We start from the raw sequence: 21,280 nt of genomic DNA on the forward strand, positions 1-21,280 counted from the left end.
TTATACAGGTCCACATACAAACAAAGGTCTGCCCCTACATCCTGTGGGTCACCCCACACCAGCTGAGCCACTCTGAACAGCCCCCAGCACCTACACCACAGACCCCACCCATCACCAGCAGCTTGGATGTTGAGCATGGTCCTTCACAAGTGCACACAAGCAGGACTGGCACACTGGCAGCCAATTGCAAGCAGTCTCATCCTTGCAACAAATAATGATCCTATTTCCCTCCCGCAATAAATGGCAGGCACAAGCTTGGGAGAACCAAGAAGCCAGAGGAGAACTGGGTAGGGTTACCAGTAATGAGAGACTCTTGAGTCTCTATGCTCCCTGTCCCTTTTGCCCCACCTAACTAGCTCTTCCAGTGAACCCAAAGAGTCTTTGAGTGCCTGGATCTTGGGAGGAAGAATTGTGACCAGCAATCTCTGCACAGATCTGGAATCCTGGGCACAAAACTGGAATCTATAGTGGCGGGCGGGGAGGCTGGGGGGGATGACAGAGACAGATTTTATCCATCCTGGTCCCACAGAAGGATGCATAAGGCAGCCCTGACCACTGTCTATTGCAACCTTCCCAAACTTTGGGTTAATGATATCTGGTCATTGGACTACAACTCACACCATCCCCAGCCAGCATGGCTAATGGTCAGGGATTATGGCAGTTATACTCAAACTTCCAAGAGCCCAAGGTTGACGGAAGGCTGGACTACTGCTTTGTAACACCACCCTCTATTTTAACAGTATCCACATTTTATACCACTCGGATGGCAGGGATTAAACCCCTCTTAGCCTCCACTGTGCTCTTCTCACCAACAGGCAGTTGGCTTCCTGAGGCCAAATGGAAGATAAAAAAGTGGTTACACGCATCAGTTCTCCCTCCCACATGCCAGCATCAGTCCTGTATGGCAGGTTTGCTGGGTCTCAGACATCTCCAGTTTTAGAATGTACACCCACCCTTCAAGAAAAAACTGTCAAGGAGCTCACAATTAAAACAAAGACATATTAAACCAGCAATAGAATAGGCTGGAGCATTGGGCTGAAAACAACAGCATGAAATTCAACAGGGATAAACAAACTGCTACAATAAATATCCACGAATAAGCCAATCAAACCACAAGAACTAGGTACAACAGATCAACACAATAAAAAGCAACAGAACTTAGAATCACCATCAAATAGAGGAGCTAAAAAAGTTTTGCAGATTTGATAAGCATGCTCTGTACCTCCTCATCCAAGTCGTTAATAAAAATGTTGAAGAGCACTGAGCCCAGGACCGAGCCCTGTGGTACCCCACTCATTACTTCCACCCAATTTGAGAAGGAACCAACTGTGGATCCACCTGATAGCTGTTCCATCCAGCCCACATTTAGCTAGCTTGCTAATCAGAGTATCATGGGGCACTTTGCCAAAAGCTTTGCTGAAGTTGAGATATATTATGTCCACAGCATTCCCACAGTCTACAAGGGAGGTTACCCGATCAAAAAAAGAGATAAGATTAGTTTGGCAGGATTTGTTCTTCATAAATCCATGTTGGCTCCTAGTAATCACTGCTTTGTTTTCAAGGTGCTTACAGACTGACTGCTTTATAATTTGCTCTAGAGTTTTTCCAGGGATTGATATTATGCTGACTAGTCTGTAGCTCCCCGGTTCCTCCTTTGTGCCCTTTTTGAAGATAGGGACAACATTAGCTCTCCTCCAGTCATCTGGCACTTCACCAGTCCTCCATGATTTCACAAAGATAATAGACAGTGGTTCTGAGAGTTCTTCAGCCAGTTCCTTTAATACTCTAGGATGCTGTTTATCGGGCTCTGCCGACTTGAATTCATTCAAAGTGATTAGGTATTCCTTTATTTATTAAATTTATATCCCACCTTTCCTCCCAGAAGAAGCCCAGGGCGACCAACAAAAATACTAAAAGCATTTTAAAACATCTTAAAAAAAGAAGACTTCAAAACATATTAAAACAAAAGAACCTTAAAAACATATTTTGTCACAAGACAAAAGCAGAACCATTGCTACAGCTGAAGTAAATTGTCTGGTGTACAGCAGATTATTGGACTTTTGTGAGACCCTAAAGCAGCCTTTCAGAACCAGTGTGCCTCCAGATGTTGTTGGACCACAACTCCCATCAGCCTCAGCCAGCATTGCCAATGGTCAGGAAAGATGGGAATTGTGGTCCAACAACATCAGGAGGCACACTGGTTGGGAAAGGCTGCCCTAAAGAGTAAGGCTGGAGCTATCTGGCATTAAGCCTATTCTCAGAGTCAGTTGTTTTGCCAACTACACTCAGAACAGTACCATGACATCAATACTACCTTAGAATCTGACAAAAATTGGCAAGAGTATAAAGGGAAGCAAACATAACAGATCACTTAGTCCCCATTGTTAGATCAAGACATTTAATTCACTTTGTTGTTCTATTAAATTCTGCATACAGAATTTGCCAAAAGCTAGTATTTTACGACAGAAGATTTAGTAAGTATATTTAGTGCCTTTTAGAGAATCTCACAAAGCAATAAAGTGAAACATACATATAACAATATATAAAACATTTCAAGACCACAGTGATAAAGGCAAAGTCATTTATTCTGTAATTGGATTATTATTGTTTGTTTACATTCAAATGCAATAGCTTTAAGAAGTTTAATTTTTCCAGCCCTCCCAGTATTGGTATTAATGCTACCACTGATAATTTAGATATATTATTAGGACTGGGGAGAAACAGACTGGCTAGCATTGGGGGCAACAACAGGGAAACACAATGTGACTTGTGAGCTACATACAGTTGACATATAATCAGCTAACCTTTCTGGAACAACACTACAGTGGGATGCATGACATTCATTTTCAAACTGATATCCTCAGTGTGGAGATCTGAAGCCAGGCTTAGGTATAAAAGAGCCCTGTCATCCAGGGAGTCCACTACGCCAACATAACCGAAAGGGAGGAAACCAAGCATCCACACATGGCTTCATAACAGACCTTTAATGAGTTACGTTCAGTGTACCCTCAAAAGGCAATATTGTCCTATAAGCAGCATTTTTTAAAAAATGTTTGGCATCCCAAGAAATATAGAAAGCCCACAGTCAGCTGTGCAATATTGTTTTAAAGCTATCAGATAGGAATCAGCAGCATGAAGAAAAAGTAAGAGCTGGGAGACTTGGTGCTTCCTCATGATTCTAGATTCTTTACATCTCAAATGTATCTCAGCTGATCTCCTTAAAAGCTGGATGCTCCTTTGTGAGGGCTATGCTTTAAAAGATGAAATATAAATATTTAAACACACACAGGTCTCTTCTCAGGGAACCATCAGTTCTTTAGGACTCACAAGGTACACTGAGCAAGCAAAAGCTAAGACCCAGTCTGAACCTGAAGTTGCTTTTTTCATATGAATTTGTTTCAATTGCTGGTGTTTATTGTCAGATTGCTTCAAGATGTTTCATAGGAAGTGATTCATAAATGAAATGAAATAAATAAAACAAATACAGACAGATAGTTTTAGACGCTCATTACGTGTTTTAGCTTTAATTCAAAGAAAGCAAGCCACCTTCCTAGGTTCCCCTGAGGAACTGCCTCTGCCATTGCGCTTTTAATTACGGAAATATTATACCTGCACCAGCCGTGTGCAACGGTCACACTCGCCCAAGCACAGACCGAACCTCCAGGAAGCAAGAGGACACCCAATCGCCATCTGGGGTTCCCCGCTTGAATAGCTCCTCGAGTCTGAATCACAAAACTGCCACAGTTTGGTCCCAAGCACTCTCCCCCCACGGCAGGGAGCGTTACCAGGAGAGTCTGAGCACCCACCCAAACTCTACAGGAGTTACTCTCCAAACAAGGCAATACAGCAGCTGGCGCTCATTGTAGGTGGGCAGAAAGTAGATCTCGATCTAGTGGCAGGTATCTGGGTAATCTGCAGTAGATCAGCATAGCTTTCTGGCTCCCAAATAACCAATTTCAGACTTCTTTCTTGCCAATAATTTAACTTGCCCCCTATAGATAATTTAATGGATGAAACTCTATAGAAGCTAACTATGAGGAAAAGGCTGTAATGAGTCTTCTCTTATTGGGAATTAAGCCAAACCTCAGGAATCCCACCTACAAAGGCTCACCACCAAAGCAAAAGCCATTGTTGCTGAAGAGAACCAACAGAGAATCAAAAGGGCACTTTAATACAGCTGAAAGCAAAGAATTAACTTCAGCTCAGCTGCAGCCTTCTCAGTGAATCTACCAGCCTGCTCTTTATGTAAATGACTGTTAATTAGAATTAGCAATTATCCTTCTAAAACACTATCTAAATAATCAGTTTATCAACAGGATCAGTTCTGCTCCCCCTAAAAGTTCCCTTACTCATCAGAACAAGCAGAGCAACGAGTAACAAAAAAATTTCACAGGACTCAGAGCATATTTCGCCACTGTTATTCTGAATGGGCAAAACACCCTGTATTAAAAGCCCACAAAGCATACAGTGAAGGGAGACTCACAGCCATTTCAAAACTGTGATGAGGCATTCTTACATTTCATGCACCAGAGACAGTTACTGAAATTTTACTGCAGGAAGGAGCCTAATTAAACTTGAAGGGTTTGTTTTGTTTTTTTAACATTTCACATCATATCACTGTGCCATTTCAAGGTCCCATTTCTTGCCGTGAACCCCATCTTCCTCCTCCAAATGCACAGGGGCATAAATTGAAAATATACCTTGGTTTACTCAGACACCACAACATAACCACTAAATTTAACCTCGAAGAGCACAGGACTAAAATATTTCCATGAGTGCTGCTAATCTCTCCACATTGCATTATGCGCATACGCACCAGAAGGAAACGAAGACCTGCGATTGTGCCCTTTGCACGGTTGCAACTCTAAACACACTTATCTAGAGGTAAGATCCGCTGAACACAGTGGGCCTTCCTTCAGACAAACCAGGCATGGAATTGCATTCAGAAATGTTTATATCCCCTTTAAATGCAGGCAAGAGGGAATTGCCAATTGTACACAAAGGGGTGAAAAAATGTTCTCCAAAGTTTGCATGAAACAAGATGGTTTTCAAAAGCTACTTTTCAAAATCAAGCCACATCTTCAGAAGGCAAACAATAGTTGATGGAGACATCATTCAGAAGCAGCCTCAGCACAGTGGGGTACAATCAACATCTCACTGAAGCCCAAGATAAGACACCCATTGATCTTAAAGAGCTAAGTTGGGCCCCACATTTATTAGCACAGGGAGGAGTGTACAGGGAAGGCTCGAGAGTCAATGAATTGACTGACAAGAGGGTTGAAAAAAGCTTTAAAACTACCAGATTAGACCTCAGGATTAAAAAATGGTACAATCAAATCAGTCCGAAGTTAAAAGTATTTCAGTTCCATTTATTTCAAAGGAGAGGGATGGGTAAAGCAATTCTACACTCCAGAAACAGCTCACTTCTTTGGCCCAAGCACTGCATCCATCTTTGACCAAACCTCCAGGAGCATCATGACAATACTGAGTGGAGGCACACTCTTGCATGCACGCACCCCTCCTCAGCTGATCCATACACATTCACTGAGGAAGAGTAATTACCATCCCCTCCCCACTCAAATGACTGATCTGATGCCTGGAGAGGAAATGATTTGCATCCCCATCAGAAAGCTAGGATGGGCGGAGAAGTTTAAACCTCAGCACAATATCTCTTTAATTCTTTCTTTTCACCCCCAGCAAAATTGTTGGGGTCTTAGGAGTCAGAAAAAATAGCTGGGGGTGGGGGCTGCACCTAGCCTCTGGACTGGAGCCAGTGACTGCTGCTATGCTATAATCAAGCTGGGGCGAGGGAGACACACCGCAATGATGCTGGAAGAATGGCCACTATATGTGCTCAGCCTAGGAGGGGAAAGAGAAAACACACAGCAATGGAACTCCTGGAAACGTGGCCAGAAGCCCAGCAGTCAGCAAAGCCAATGAACTCACAAGGACACCCACCAGCATCACAACACACACAACACCAGGGTACTCTGCATCCATCAACAACTCTGCTCCTGCAAGTCCCATACATCCCTCTAGGCAGAGGTTCGAATCCCAGTATTGCTTATCGCAAGCACCATTTTGAGCACAAAATTCAACAAAATGGAAGGAAGTACAACCCACATAACACAGCGGTTTATTTATTTGATTTATATCCCGCCCCTCCACCCAGCAGAAGCCCAGGGCGGCAAACAAAACCACTACAAACACTTTAAAACATCATAAAAACAGACATTAAAATACATTAAAACAAAACTTTAAAAACATGTTTAAAAAGCTTTGAAGATTTTTTTTAAAGGTTAAAAAAACATATTGCTTTAAAAAAAGGTTTAAAAGCATATTAAAAAGCAATTATATCACAGAAGCAGACTGTGTATCATAGTCCATGGGCAAGAGGCCTGTACAGAGCACACAAATGCTCCTGGGACAATGGTTCAAGGCACACCAAGAGGGAAACTTTCCTAGAAACAGCACAGCAAAGCAGGGCTAGAACACACAGGAAGGGCAGCCACAGACACGCACTGGCAGCAGCAACCTCCAGCGGCTCACTGCATAGAGCACAGCGTTGAGAACCAGGAGTGCAAGCCCCACCCAGGGGGGAAATGGCCCTGTTCATCTTTGGCATGACTGACCAAAAAATAAAGCCATGTGAAAGGCAAAATACAGAGCTTCCACTCCCAGCCCCCAAGACTACAGAGGGTGCAGAAGAAGCCGTAGCCAAATTAACAAGTTGGTTTTATTTACATGCAGGTTTCCATCTTTGAATTAAGGATGTAACCCCAAACTAGGAAAGGTGGGGAGGGTCCACACACGCACACCTGAAACAGTCAAGAGGAACGCTGCATGGCCTAAACAGCCCAGCTCATACACTGGTGAACCAGCCCTTCTGCCTGCCCCCTCCCTCTCACAACCCACATGATCACCCTACAAACACACACCTGCTGTTTTACTGAATAGGCCAGCCCTCACCAACTGACTGCCTCATACAACTGTGCATCAGCCAACACCCACTTGTGCACCCACAAAAACCTGCCCCCTCACAGTCCACAGGACTAAAGCCAGATCACACTGTGCCTATTCCTAGAAAAAGCAAGGAATACCACATGTGGCACATCCATAGTCTTTATTGTTCAGCATCTGGGTTGGAGAAGATCCTGAAAAGAAAATGCACATGTATGGAGTGGCCAGCCAGTCACTCTAGTTGGGCTCCTGCTCCCTGAGCAGAAGCTCCACAAAGAGAAAAATGTAAATGTACTGCCTTCAAGTCAATCCCAACGTATGGCGACCCTATGAATAGGGTGTTCATGGTAAGCGTATTCCGAGGGGGTTTACCATTGCCTTCCTCTGAGGCTAGTCCTCCCCAGCTGGCTAGGGCCTCCTCAGCTTGCCACAGCTGCACAAGCCAGCCCCTTCCTTGTCCACAACTGTCAGCTGGGGGGCAACTGGGCTCCTTGGGACTATGCAGCTTGCCCACGGCTGCACAGGTAGCAGGGCACGTAACCTCTGAGCCACTCGCTGTGGGGTGATCTTTAGCTGGCCCTTGACGCCCAGGAGACACGAGCAGGGATTTGAACTCACAGACTCTGGACTCCCAGCCAGGCTCTCCTCCCCACTGTGCTATACCAGCTATCTCCACAAACAAAAGGGCAACAATATCCCTTAAGGCTCCAGCTCCATGATACAAACACTTTTACATGTTGCATTACTGTCTGCTGTGGAGCTCTGCCATGCCGGCTGTGCAAAATTCTCCTAAAAACCAGCTGCCAGGAACAGCAGGAGGGGGAAGTGCTCTTGCACTCAGGTTCTGCTTGTGGGTTTCCCATGGCCATCTGGCTGGCCACAGTGAGAACAGGGTACTGGACCAGACGGACCACTGGCCTGATCATGGAGGCTCTTCTTATGTTCTTATGAGCTTCCAAGGATAAAGGAACCTGCCTGAAGCAAGGTAAAGTAACCAGAAAAGAACAGCCGGGAGCATCCTGGTCACTGCTGCTGGTCATGGAAAGGTCTCCCTCTTGGTCTGCACACAACATGATATGGGTTGGATTCTGTACTTGCAGGAAAGCAGCACGCGAAGAGGACAGACAGAGAGTATCTTGCAATAGTCAGCAGCTGCAACACACTCCCTGACCCACAGAAGTAGGAGTTTGGGGGAAGGAGAGAAAAGAGGGCTGCCATTTGAGTGCTCACGCCTAAGCCTGCCTCACCATACTCAGTCTTTGGGATTGCAGGAGAACTCTGAGGAGGCAGAGACAGTATGCTTCTGAATACCAGTTCCTGGAAGGTGGGGAGAACGCTACTGCGCTTGGGTCCTGCTTGCAGACTTCCTATTGGGGCATCTGGTTGACCACTGTACAAACAGAATGCTGGACTAGATGGGCCACTAGCCTGATCCAGCAGGCTCTTCTTAAGTTCTTACGCATCAAGGCTGTGATCCTGCAAAGCAAAAGTATTTGCGAGTGTCTGGCCAGTGGTGGCAATGACTGAAGTGCCTGCCAAGAGAGAGTTAAGGGGGATATGAGGATGAGTATCTCCCTTGTGTGTGGGAGCCACTGCTTCCTGGGTTTGGAGCGAGTGAGAAAACTAGAACAGCACAGTTCAGACTATACAGTGACTGTTGCAGCAGTTAGAGTGCTTACCTCTGTCCTGGCATCGCCAGGAATTGGGAGTGGAAGTTGCTGCTGGGTCTTTGGCCTGGGAATCCTCAGGCAAAGTATTTGTTAGGGTTACCAACACACTCCCCATGCGTGTTCTGAGACCAGGCTGTTTTAGGCAAAGCTCTCCCTTTGTGTTTTGGCAATGCGGGGTGGGGTGGTTGTCAACATGGAAGCAGGATTTTTTAAAAAATTCCTTCCCACTGATTTCAACAGGAAGAAAATTTATTGTGCCATGTTTGGAAATGGCGCACATTTGTGCCATCAACAGAAGCATGGCCATGAACTGAAGGGTTGGCAGAAACAGGGAACCTGTGCCCCTCCAGAGGGTGGGACTACAACTCCCATCATTCTTGGCCATTGGTCATGCTAACTGGTGCTGGTAGGATTTGGAGTCCAACGACATCTGGAGGGCCATATTCCCCACCCCGGCGTATGGGATATGGCATAAGTGTGCTCCTCCTGTGAACCACCCATGACTCTGCCCCATTTCAGACATTCTACTGGTGTACTTTTAGTGGAGGAGCAGCTTTGCTAGTGTAGTGAGCCAAATCCCATAGCCCCTCAGCTGGTGTAACTAAAGTACAGGGTTGCATATTATTAGCTCTTCCAACTGCCACAAGGCACACATATTTCACTTTGGATGGATCAAGCCCTTATTACATTTTTAATTATCTTAGATTATTGTGTTAAAATACAAAGACAAGTACCACTCACCCATTACTGTATTTTAATTATGTGGAAGACAAAGTCTCCCCAGAGAGAGAACCACCAGATTTTGAGTTATGAAACACAGCCTGAATGCACAATGAAGATGGAGGCTCTTTGGAGAAGAGTGCACACACAGACACACACACACACACAGAAAGAGCCAGATCATAAAGATAAGGTAGCCAATGTTCTCTTATAAGAACTGATCCAACTCGGGGCTTTTCCTCTTTCTTCTTTCAAACACATTTCTTAAGGACCCAACATTCCATTTAGGCAGCAGAGCAACTCTTTTTCAATCCAAAGGGGAACTTTTAGAACAGCAAAACACAAAGAACCAGGAAGATGGGCAATGCCTGCCCTCCATAACCAGCACAGTGGCTTTAATGTTACAATGTAGTATGAGGCACCAACAAGAATGGAGATATGGCTAACTACATGCAGCCTGGAAAGTCTTGTGAAGAACCACCATAACTAGCCTGCCCACCCTCTTGTGAGTCTCAGGACAGCTGGCATGGTGGGTCAAGAAAACACCAAGGGTCAGACTGCAAGGGTAACATATACATAGGCCCTATGGAATTTAAAGGGGCTTACTCCGAGGAAAGCGGGGCCAGGATTGTAGCCTAAGCAATTTTATTTAGTGCACCTCCAATGACTATTATCGGAATGGTTACAGAAAACTGCCACTGTTTGGGCTTTAAGCTACTGAACTGGGATCTGAGATGGCCTTACATCTTTATTTAGTCCTTAGGAGCCTCTCACTGTTGCACCTCTGCCTGTGTGGCAAGTCAATTTCTCCCCTCCTGCAGTAGGAATTTAGAAAGACTGAAGATCAAGCCATGCATGTCTCAATACTATGCAAACATTTCACATTTTATTGCATCTAAAAGAACTAATAGGGTTACGTCATCCTTCCAAAATACTTACAAGCTCCAGCCAGTGTGCTTGCCACCATGAAAGGCCTGGTTACACATGCAGTCCTGTCTTTTGATGTTACTGTACACTCAACCCAGTGCTCACTGGTAAGCTAAGCAATAGCTCGTCTAGCATATAAATTCTTTAAGAGCAAAAAACTGAAAGATTTTGCAAGCTAAATCCTGAGAACACTGGACTGAAAGCATTGCTTTGATACGGGAAACTGGAAGATTGTGAATCAAAATGCCACAACACCAACAAAGGCATTTAAAGCTCTTTCTGATAGCTTTAACAATCAGTTTGAAGCCCCACTAATTTGAAATTCATTTTAACCATAATCATACAATTTTAATTTGCTAGACGGTTTTAAAAATCCAGGGAAGGAGTTTTAAAAATTATTATAAAGACCACCTTTCTCCATCAAATGAACCTAAGGTAGGTTACAACACACAAGAATTCCAGTGTAAAAGAAAACAATTAACAACAGTAAATTCAACCTTAAAACACAGAATTGAGCTGGATACAACAGGACTCAGTTCAATTACAGAATAAAAAGCAGAAGCATCTGACACAGATGTAGCTATTTGCATCAAAAATACTTTAAGCAATTTTACAAAGTTTTATTTGAACTAGATTAAGCCTGGAATCCTACACACACTTACTTCAAAGTAAAGATGCATATGACTGTGTTGCAAGCGTAATTAGGAAAAAGTGCAGACGCAAGTAGCCTCCATGGAGTTATCTTAAGAGTTCAAACTCCAGTGGAAGACACAGAAGCCCCCCACCCCCTGGACCATATTTTCCCCTTATCAGCTCTAAAGAAGAGACTCTGCAGCACACTCCTGAGCCCCTAAAATTACTTCTTCCCTTTCAATCCTACTCTCAAATTGTCGGGGAAAAAAGACATTGAAAAAGCAGGGAGGGCATCATGGATGTTTGGATGGCGGCTGACCCAGGAAAGCGGCAATGGGGGGGCTGCGGGTGAAGTTTAACCAGTTTTGTTGCTGTCTTAACTTAGCTGATTTCTGTTACCTAAGCGGGAGTGAGATATGGATCTTAGTGACCCCCTTTTTTAAAAAAATCTAGTTTGAGTTGAATTACAACACAATGACAGGGCCAGTTAACAGAGCTCAGGATAAAAAGGGCCTCCTCTGTGTTGCAAAATAAGCCACAAGAGATTTTAACACCTCGTTTTAAGGGGCGGGGTGGGGGGAGAGAGAGGAAGGAGGAGAAAGACAGCGGGCAGGGGGTTGGGCTTTTGGGGGGGGGGAACATTTGTTCCTTTCCATTTCCCTGCAAAGTTCCCCATAACAATATAGGCTTCCTTGCATTTGTATGGGGTATTTTTATTGATCACTCCTGCCTTTCAAGATGAGAGAGTGCCAAATAATCCCGGTGTTATAAAATATTCAAAACGCCATTGAGACGTGAGATTGATCACTGGCCGGCCAGGAGAGGAAGTGGCACGAGGCGGAGGAGGAGGAAGAAGCCTTCAAAGAGAAGGGAAGGACGGGGGGGGGACGGGGGGAGGAGACCCATTTACGGTGGGTTCACCCGTCTAAACACCCACACTTTACATAATTTATGAGGGGGGGAGAGAGAGAAAGCAGGAAGGGAGAGGAGTCCCAACCATTGACAGAGAAAGGAGATGGGGTTGTGGGGGGGTCCCAGCAAATATGGGGGGCAAAGGAATAAAGGGGGGCAAGGAAGGCATTCTAGTCAATATTTGGGAGAGGGGAAGGGGGGCCGCAATGGAAAGAGAGGTGGTAGAAGGAGTAAGGGAGGGGGAGAATTTCCAGCCATTTTAGTAGATTTCACCCAAGGGGGGGGTTGCAAAGTAAATATACGGGCTAGGAAAAGCGAGAAATAGAAGAGAGATCCCAGCCAAAATTTGGGGGGAGGGGGCACAAATGAAGACGAGGGGGGCGAGACAGATGCCAGCTAGGAAGGCTCTTTTTTGCGGGGGGGGGCGTCGCCGTCACCCCGTGCATATCCTCCCTGCCTTCCACTCTGGCAACTCCAGAAACACCTCCGCCCCAAAAAGGGGAGGCGGAGAAAGGGGTGGGGGAGGGTGGGGGTTGAAGCGCCCCCTCCCCCTCCTCCTCCTCCTCCTCCTCCTCGTATCCATCCGGGCTGCTTTGGGGAGGCACGATTGCCCCCTTCACCACCACAGGAACAGGCCCCTAACCTACCGTTATGAGGAGGCGGAGGAGGAGGAGGAAGGGGCAGCGGCGGCGGCGGCGGGGGGGGCAGGGGGTGTCCCGGAGACGGTGGCGCTGGTCCTGGTGGCGGCCTCCGTCCTCCTCCTGCGGCCGTGCCGGGCGGGGGCTCCGGCTCCAGCTCCATGGCGGTCAGGCGGGGTAGGAGGGCGGCGGCGGCGGCGGCAGCAGCAGCAGCAGCGGCGACGGCCCGGCCAGGACCTCCCTGCGCCCGCCGCTCAGAGTGCCCATCGCGGCCGGTCAGCCCCGCCGCCGCCGCCTCGCCTCACCTCACCGCTTCCTCCTCCTCCTCCTCCTGCTGCTGCTGCTCCTGAGGTGACCCGCGTTGCCGTTGCTGCTGCTGCTGCTGCTGCCGCCGCCAACGCGACTGACTGACTGACTAGCCGGCGGGCCGCCGCTCCTCACGCCCCTCTCGCGGCCGGCTCGTACGCGCGCGCGCGCAGCTCCTCCTCCCTCCCAAGGCACGCCGGGAAGCGTAGTCCGCGGTGCAGGAGAAACCACCTTCGGCGCCGAGTGGGGGTGCACGGAGGAAGAGGAAGAAGAGGACGTAAGCGGTACGCTGACTTCCGAGGAGAACTTTTCTCGCTGTGTCCGCTGGAGCGGGACAGAGACCACCCTCTAGCAACAGTGCGCTTGTCTGCTTATTCTATCCGTCTATCTTTCCTTTTCCTCTCTCTCTCCCCTCACACTTTCTCTCCGGAGCAGAATGGGCTCTCCCAAAAGCCCCCTCGGCAGGGCGCGGTGTTACATCTCATGAATATTCATCACTAGTTTTGACTATTCTTCTGGAGCAACGCAGGGAGGGAGGATGCTCTGCCCCGCGGAACATGCCCCTGCCGCCAGAGTTTCCGGGCCGGGCCCGGGCTCTAATCTGAATCGTCCCGCTTCTCCACCATGAAGCGGAAGGCAGAGGAGAGCCCCGCAGAGGGGGATCTCGGCATCCTCAGAGGTAATAAAGGGGGATCACTCAGCCCCGGGACCTATTTTCCCAGCCTTCGGTTGGTTCTGGAACAGATGAATCTCTGAAGAAGAGACACCCTGGGGGCTCTCTCCCCCTCCCCCAATCGGCTCTCCTACCTCATAGGGCTGTTGTGCCTTCTGAAATTTGACTGTGAAGAGAAACTCAAGTATGATACCCGCGGAGAACAATGTGCAAATAGATGTGAGGTAGACTGGAGCAGTAGTGTAGCGACAAATTCAGAAGTGTAGGGTCTCTTCATGATATCATAGCCATGCCTCTCCCCCTTTTTTGCTGCTGGGTTGAGAATGAGATCCTTGTTAATGCCTTCTCCCACAACAACAGACGTCCCTAGGAGCCAATAAGCATGAAGGGAGAGGTAAGCTGCTGAGAAGAGTGTTCTCAGTGGCTGACTCACCTCCTTTCATTCTGATTGGCTCCAATCAGCAGGAAAGGACAAGAAAGCAAGTTAGAAGACTCTTTTCAGTGGCTAACACACTCCCCTTTTACACTGATTGGCCTGTAGGATGCTGGAAACATAAGGACCCTGCCAGGACCCTGCTTCCAAAAAAGTAGGAGCACTAAGACCCCCCCAAGATCCTGGGTGACTATACCCCTGGGGAAGAGAGGCGCAAGTAAGAAACGTTGCAACTGTTGGCATCATCATCATCATCATCATAAATTCTGCTATTTTCCTCTTACAGAATGTTCCTATGATTGATTTAGTTCATGCTCAGCTATCTATTCCTGCAGATCTTAAGCATATTTCTTTGTGGGTTTTTTGGTTGTTGTTTTTTAACTATTTAAAATGTTTAACACCCCACCTACTTTAAAGCTTGCACTTATTTTTGTTTATCATAGCATCTGATATCCTGGTTTACAAACAGGGCAAAAGGTAACCATATTTTCTGTAAGAAACAATCTATGGGTATAAAACAATGTTAGGGTGATGGGTTCATTTTTCCTCCTCTTGTGTATTTTTTTAAAAAGTTATTTTACGCTTGAATCTATTTTATGGAAAGGGAGCTGGTGCTTTGTCCATGACAGTTTGCCTCTGGTGGCACAGGAGTTGCTGGGTCACATCCGCACCATACATTCAAAGCACTCTTATGCCACTTTAAGAGTCAAGACTTCCACACACCCCCAAGAATCCTGGGAACTTTAGTTTGTTAAGGGTGCTAAGAGTTGTTGGGAGACCCCTCACAGAGCTATAATTCCCAGCACCCTTAACAAACTACACTTTCTTGAAGGCACAGGGGTGGTATTCACTTCTAAGCAGGCTGCTGATAAAACTGATCCACAACTCAAGACTGACTCCTCCGTTGAAATTCATAGGGAGGCTGTCCCAGGGGAGCACTGGAAGGTCCTTATACTGAGTCGTGCCACTGGCCAGTCATGCTCGGCATCTACGCCGGGGATAGCCAACATGGTGCCCTTCAGATACTACTAGGCTACAAACACCCATCAGGCCCTGCCAGCATGGCCAATGGCAAAGGATGATGGGCACTGGAGTCCAACCACGTCTGGGGGCCACCCTTGGCAGCAGCTCTGCAGGGTTTCAGGCAATCGTTTTTCCCAACCCAACCTGACCTGGGTGGAACCTCGGACCTTCTGCACGCAAAGCAAGTGCTTCACCACCACAGACTGGGTGTTGGATGTGCAGGCGAGTTCCATTTATATAATGGAAGCTCCCAAGCGCGGACTGGATTCCCCCCCCCTTTTCTCCAGGCAGGCCTATCAGACCATCACTTGTTGAGGGGCTGGGTTTCTCATTCCGAACAATAGGTCGATATGCGGCTGCAACTCCTGGCCCAAATGAATTAGCACCAGGGGTGTAGTCGTCTAGGGTCTCAGGGGGTCTTAGACCCCTTATTTTGGGGGGAGCCAGGTCCCAGCAGGGTCCCTATGACTCTAGTGTCGTATGAGCCAATCAGCATGGAAAAGGAGTGTGTTAGCCAATGAGAAGAGTCTTCTAAGGCAGGATTCAAGCCTGGTCAGATTATTCTATAATCTTAGAAGGCTGTATAATTTTGGAAGGGGGCGTGGCTTTGGCTATCATGAAAGGACCCTGCACTTCGGAATTTGCCACCACGCTACTGCTTAGCACACCACTGCCAGAGTGTTATTTCACCTGGCCAGTTAGCGCTGCATTCAAGAGGCACTAATGTTCCTTTGATGCCCCAGATGAGGGTTTTAGACCCTCCCTCGCTCAGCCTCACCATTGTTTTGCAAGGTGAAATCCTAACCCTATACCAAGGGAGAGCTCCATTGAACTAAGCAGGACTGTACCTCTGCGGCAGAGGATCTCCTTTGCAAGAAGAAGGTCCCAGCTACCCATCAACTCCACATAAGGTCACACCCCAGTCTGAAATCCTGAAGAGTCGCTGCCAGTCAGTGTAGATTATACTGGGCTAGATGGACCAAGGGTCAGTCTCAGTATAAGACAGCTTCCTGTGTACTCCTGAGTAGACATCAGTAGGATTGCATTGCAAGATGCTTCCATCATCTCCATTATTTGCCCTTCCCCAACCCACGCAGCAATCCCCAGCAGCAGGCGGCGGGGAGGGGGTGGCCTACCCATTGAGCAGGCCTATTGTCCATACGCAATAAGCACAACAAAGAACATTGCCAGGAAATGGAGGAACAGGTGCAAAAGAGACAGGCTTTGCACCAGATAATGGAGGCAGGGGCACATAGTGGGTTTAGCTGGTGCCTCTTTCCACAGCCAAAAAGGTGGCTGGGCTATGTGTCATTTTTCTGCTGTCCTTGCATGTGTGTCTGTCTGCACACACTATTTTACTATTTACTGTTATTGTTCATCACTTTGGAACCTTTGGTGGAAAAGCAGGTTATAAATAAATACATTGCCAAACCACACTGGGGGATCCACAACTGACCTGCAGAGTAAAAAATGTATATATATTTTTAAAAAAGACTTGCAGAAGTGGACTCCTTTTTAAATATGAAGTGCTCCACTGGATTATACCTGCCTTCAGTGCCCAAGGTCATCCTTGAAACGCACAAACTGGCTTTTTGAACGGTGTTACATCTGAGCACACGCAGAGTGCCATTCCCACACTGCTATGTATTCACAAGCAATTTTTAAAATTGGAAAGAAATAAGAGTCCTATATGTTAACCCCACCTCCAGTCCTAATGCCATTCACACACCCCAGACATATATTTTAGCAAAGTGCTCCTGAAACTAGAATTTTCTTCAGGGGGCAGCACAGAAGGCTCTCTTGCTCACCCAGCAATGCTTGTGGCTCCACTGTTAAGGAAGTCAGAAGCAAAACAGAACTCAGTCTGTTTCTCCCTGCACTTTCAGATTTCAATTGGGAGGAGAGGCATCTAAGGAATTTTAACTGGAGGGGGATGAGGGCCATCAAGCTCCTGTTAAATATTCCAGAACGTCTATGTTAAATAGCAAAAAAGTAAAACTATCTTTTAAAAGCATGATTTTTCTGCAACTCGTTAAAGAAAAAATAAAATAGAAAAACACCATTCGGATGATCCACAGCGTGTCCGGAGATTTGTGGTTGAAGACGGGAGATGACACATTCATCACATTCAATATTCATATTGATTTTTAGTGGAATTCTGATTGCTTCTTTTATTTATTTTGTATTTTATTCTCTTACAATATGAATTCTATGGAATCCAAATGGTAATGCATCAAAATACAATATGGAAGAAATCAAAGAAGCAACCACAGTACCATTAAAAGGCGTACAGCATCTAGCACAGCGCATGACAATTGCCCCAACAGGCAGAAACCTCATTAAGTGTTTCGCCAAGACCCTCAGCAACTTGCAAGTGGTCCATGGAGAGAAAAGTCTGGGAACCAGACTGCCCTATATCAATATTACCACCACAGGGAGCAGGCACCCTTTTTTCCCCCATCCAGGAGATCTGTGCCAATGGCTTGCATCTCTAGGGTGAAGTGATTGATTGATTGATTGATTGATTGATTGCATTTGTATACCGCCCCATAGCCGAAGCTCTCTGCGTGGTTTACAATTGTTTACAATCAGGGTGGCTAAACCTTTTTTGGCCCAAAGGCTGCATTTGCTCTTAGGGGTGGCCACCCCACACTCACAGACACACTGTACACGCACAGACAAACACACACATTCCCCTCCTCAGCTGATCAGCAGAGGTGAAAGGGTTATCACCATCTCTCTGCTAATCAAATGATTGGTCCAATGACTTGAGAGTAGGCATAGAGAAGAAATTGATACAGTTCCCAGCCAGCTATGCAATCTGCATATATTAGGGTAAAGAGGACATATAAATGCATATATCGGTGAAAGCAGCATGCAAAAGTGTATATATTTGCCAAGACTGCATACAATTAGGAGGAATTTGCCCTAAAATGCTGAAGGATTTAATTTCTTTTTTTATTAAAAGATTGCAAATTGCTGCAGAAATGGGGAGAACTGAATTCAAGATTTTAAAAAATGAGAAACCGTGATGTGCTGGGTTGGCTGGAGAGGTTTAAACCCCTCTGCCCACTTTTTGCCACTGCCAGAATCAGCGGAGTCTGGGGGGAGGACAGGAAAAAACTGCTGGGAGAGGGGGCTACATTAGCCCCCCCACCAGGCTGGGGTTTAGCCACCCCTGGTTTACACCATTCGTTCCATCACCAGAGTACAGAGTGCTAATCATGCCGTGGCAGGACTCCTATTCCAGCAAACTGTCTACTCTGGGGCCGTTTGGGAACCCCTGCTTCCCAGCAGAGGTGGCTGCTGGTGCCCTGTGGGACTGGTAGGGCGGAAGGCAGCGAGGCCCACAGTAGGCGGAGCCAGAGCCAATGACAGGCAGAGCCAACTCTTTCTAGTTTTGCCCCCATCTTTCTCTATGCTGAGTTCTACAAAGGCAATACTGAAACTGAAAAGGAAGCTGACAGCAGCTAGGCAGGTTCTAAGGAAGCAGGTAAGGGCTGGCTGAAGGCAGATATTGGTTGGCAGAGCAGCGCCCCATTCGTCCTGACAGACCAGCCTCCACTGGGACTCTCAAGACACAGTAAGGACTTGCCACATGAAGCAACCACCTTGTTGAAGGTGCCTGCCCCTGAATAGTCCTGCGAGATCACTTCGATCAGGGGTGGGGAACTGAGAACCAAATGTAGCCCTCCAAGGTTTTCCATCTGGCCCTCGGAACTGTCTCCATGCCACGCCCCCCTCCCCGGCCACACCCCTTACTGGGTCTGCAGGGCACCCTCCTGCGGTGTTTTTGCCTGGCTAGGCTCTGTCCCTGAGTTCTGATAATGTCGGATTGAAGACAGAGAGGGTGTGTGAGTGTGGGTGGAAACTAGCCTAGTGTTCAAAAGTAATGCTTATTCATTGCTTCCGTCCAGTTTTGCCTCTCTGATCCTGCCAACTACGAGCATGTCGCCCTCAGACTGCTGCCCAGAAGGGAATGTGGCCCCCTGGTTGATAAAGGCTCACCATCCTTGACTTTAAATCATCTGGGAAAATTCTACTCATGGTACCAGCGTCCATACCCTACAGCAGATGTGAGGGACCTCTAAACATGGCTGAACTACAACTCCAGTCAACCCTGTCCATTGGCTGTGCTTGCCAAGGCTGACGGGAGTTGTAGTTCAGCAATTTCTGGAGGGCCAAAGATCCCCACTTCTGCCCTACTGAATATCATTGGGCAATGACCCGGAAATGGGCATTTTCTGCTCTTCCCCCTGTTCTATGAAATACTTGTCCCTCCGCCATACATAAAACTGCAAACATCTGTTGTTTCCAATGCCTTGTAAAGACATTCCTTTTTGTCCAGGCTTTGCTAGTGGTTAGAGTGTTGGACTAAGACCCGGGAGGCCAGGGTTCAAATCTCCACACAGCCATGAAGCTCACTGGGTGACCTTGGGCCAGTCACTGCCTCTCAGAGGAAGGCAATGGTTTACCACCTCTATATACCGCTTACCAAGAAAACCCTCTTCATAGGGTCGCCGTAAGTCGGGATCGACTTGAAGGCAGTCCATTTCCATTTCGCTTGACCTATAAGATCGGACCTTCCCTTCAGTTGTCTGAACTCCTATTTTAATTTGTTTTGACATGCTTTTATACTACCCTTTTACAGGTTTTACACTGTATTTTTGTTGTAATGAAATCTATGAAAAACTTTGGAATATTGCCTTACTTTAGAAATTGATTAATAATGTTTGAATCATATATGGTAAATCACAACCAAGAAATAATTGTGCTGTTTGGGCACACCCTTTTTACTGTAAAACCTGGTGGAAGCAGCTTGAGTGCATTTTTTTAAAAATTCAGCTTCAAAGAGATTTTGCAACTGATTGACAGATCAACCCATTCCCCCTCCAGGACTAGTGTGTTTACAGCCTAATCCACTTTTTATAGCCATCGTTTACTTAATAATGACAACAGCTCTCCATAAGCGGAGTATGAGGAAAAAACACTAGGTGGCAGCCTTGAGTCCATCCTGTCTAGCCCTCCGAAATCCTTTGCCCAGAAGTCATGCTCCATGTAATCTAATTAAAATGCCATTTGCCCCTTCCGGCATGGTCTTCATTCTGATCTGGACTTTTCTTCCTCAGACTCCGTCCCTCTGCAACACCCAAAGGGGCACAGATTAGAAGTCAGCTGCAGGATTGCAGTTTGGGTCCAGTGAATTTCTTCCTTTGTGTAGTTGAAGGTGCAGCAGGAATAATAACATCATGATGTGACTTACATGAATGGGTTCTCTTTACTGCTTGACAAGTCACTTTATTTTTGATTCTTACATTTAAGAGCAGAGAGGGGGGAGGGCACATTTTGCCAGTGCAATATTTCAAGCAATGGCAAGAGTTAAATTTAGATCTCCTGGTAGATCTCTGAGTGATTTGCAGTAGTTGGTCAAGGATTTTATTACTCCTGATTGCTTAACAACAGCAGCACCAAAAATGACACTCACACACCTTTCCCCACAGCCCTAAATTTATACTGCTGAAATGAAGAAAGCTTGAGGTAAACAGGAGTGAGTTTTGTAAAGAAGGTCTTGAAGCTCAGCTCAGTTACACAGAGCAAATTCCTGGGCTCAGAATTGTTGGGTTCTAATATCGTTTTCACCAGGCGCTGGTTGGTAGATCTTGGGGTTCTAGTAAAACACAAAGTAGATCTCGCAAAGCTGAACACAAGAAGAACCCTGCCAGATCAGATCAAAGGCCCATCGAATTTTGTCCTCACAGTGATTAACCAGATGCCTATGGGATGCTTGCAAGCACAAGATGAGCACAAGAGCCCCTCCATCTCCCCACTGGTACTGGAGGTATTTGCTCAGCCACCATGACTAGAAGCCACTTACAGCCTTATCCTCCATCAGTTTGCCTAATCCTCTTTTAAAAGTCTGCCCACCCTTGCAATATATCATAATAGCCTCCTGAAGGCAACCTTGAATGGAATTGCGAGGCAATTGGCCAAAGCCTTCATGCAGCAGCCAGAGGAGATTGCTAGCAAATGGGGATTTGAACAGAGTTTTGAAATTTAAGACGGCTAGATCTCTCACCAGCTAAATAAATGAGCATCCACATTCAGAAACAGTATACCAGATGATTGGGAAGGGGGAAAACAAACAGCAGAGGATGGCCAATCATCAATGTGCCTTGCCCATTGCTGGAGATCGAATATTGGGCTAGGGGTAACTTTGTCTTAGGGGCTTTTTGGTTTGATCTACATTGAAAGGGCAGCCTTGCCTTTGGCATGCTGTGTTTGTGCCTAGATCCATCTCTCTCTCTCTCTCTCTCCCCCCCTCCTCCCAAGCCAGCAGGCCAGGCCCCACAGCAAAACCCTTTCCACACCCCAGAGCTCTCTGAGC

At 46.7% G+C, this 21,280-nt stretch overlaps 1 protein-coding gene across 4 annotated transcripts in view; it reads right to left on the reverse strand.

Moving 5' to 3' along the window:
• The window catches only part of NR6A1 (nuclear receptor subfamily 6 group A member 1), a 132,702-nt gene extending 119,716 nt beyond the window's left edge, over positions 1-12,986 (reverse strand). For 2 of the 4 annotated variants that reach the window (XM_061604110.1, XM_061604108.1), the window contains exon 1: positions 12,470-12,985. In XM_061604110.1, the coding sequence (XP_061460094.1) occupies positions 12,470-12,623 (154 nt within the window). In that variant the 5' untranslated portion in view covers positions 12,624-12,985. Of the gene's footprint in view, positions 1-12,469 lie in introns of all 4 variants that reach the window. The other 2 variants (XM_061604111.1, XM_061604109.1) reach the window with 2 other exon arrangements.
• Positions 12,987-21,280: the final 8,294 nt, after the last annotated feature.

This window comes from Rhineura floridana, chromosome 20, assembly GCF_030035675.1.
Source record: "Rhineura floridana isolate rRhiFlo1 chromosome 20, rRhiFlo1.hap2, whole genome shotgun sequence".
NCBI lineage: Eukaryota > Metazoa > Chordata > Lepidosauria > Squamata > Rhineuridae > Rhineura > Rhineura floridana.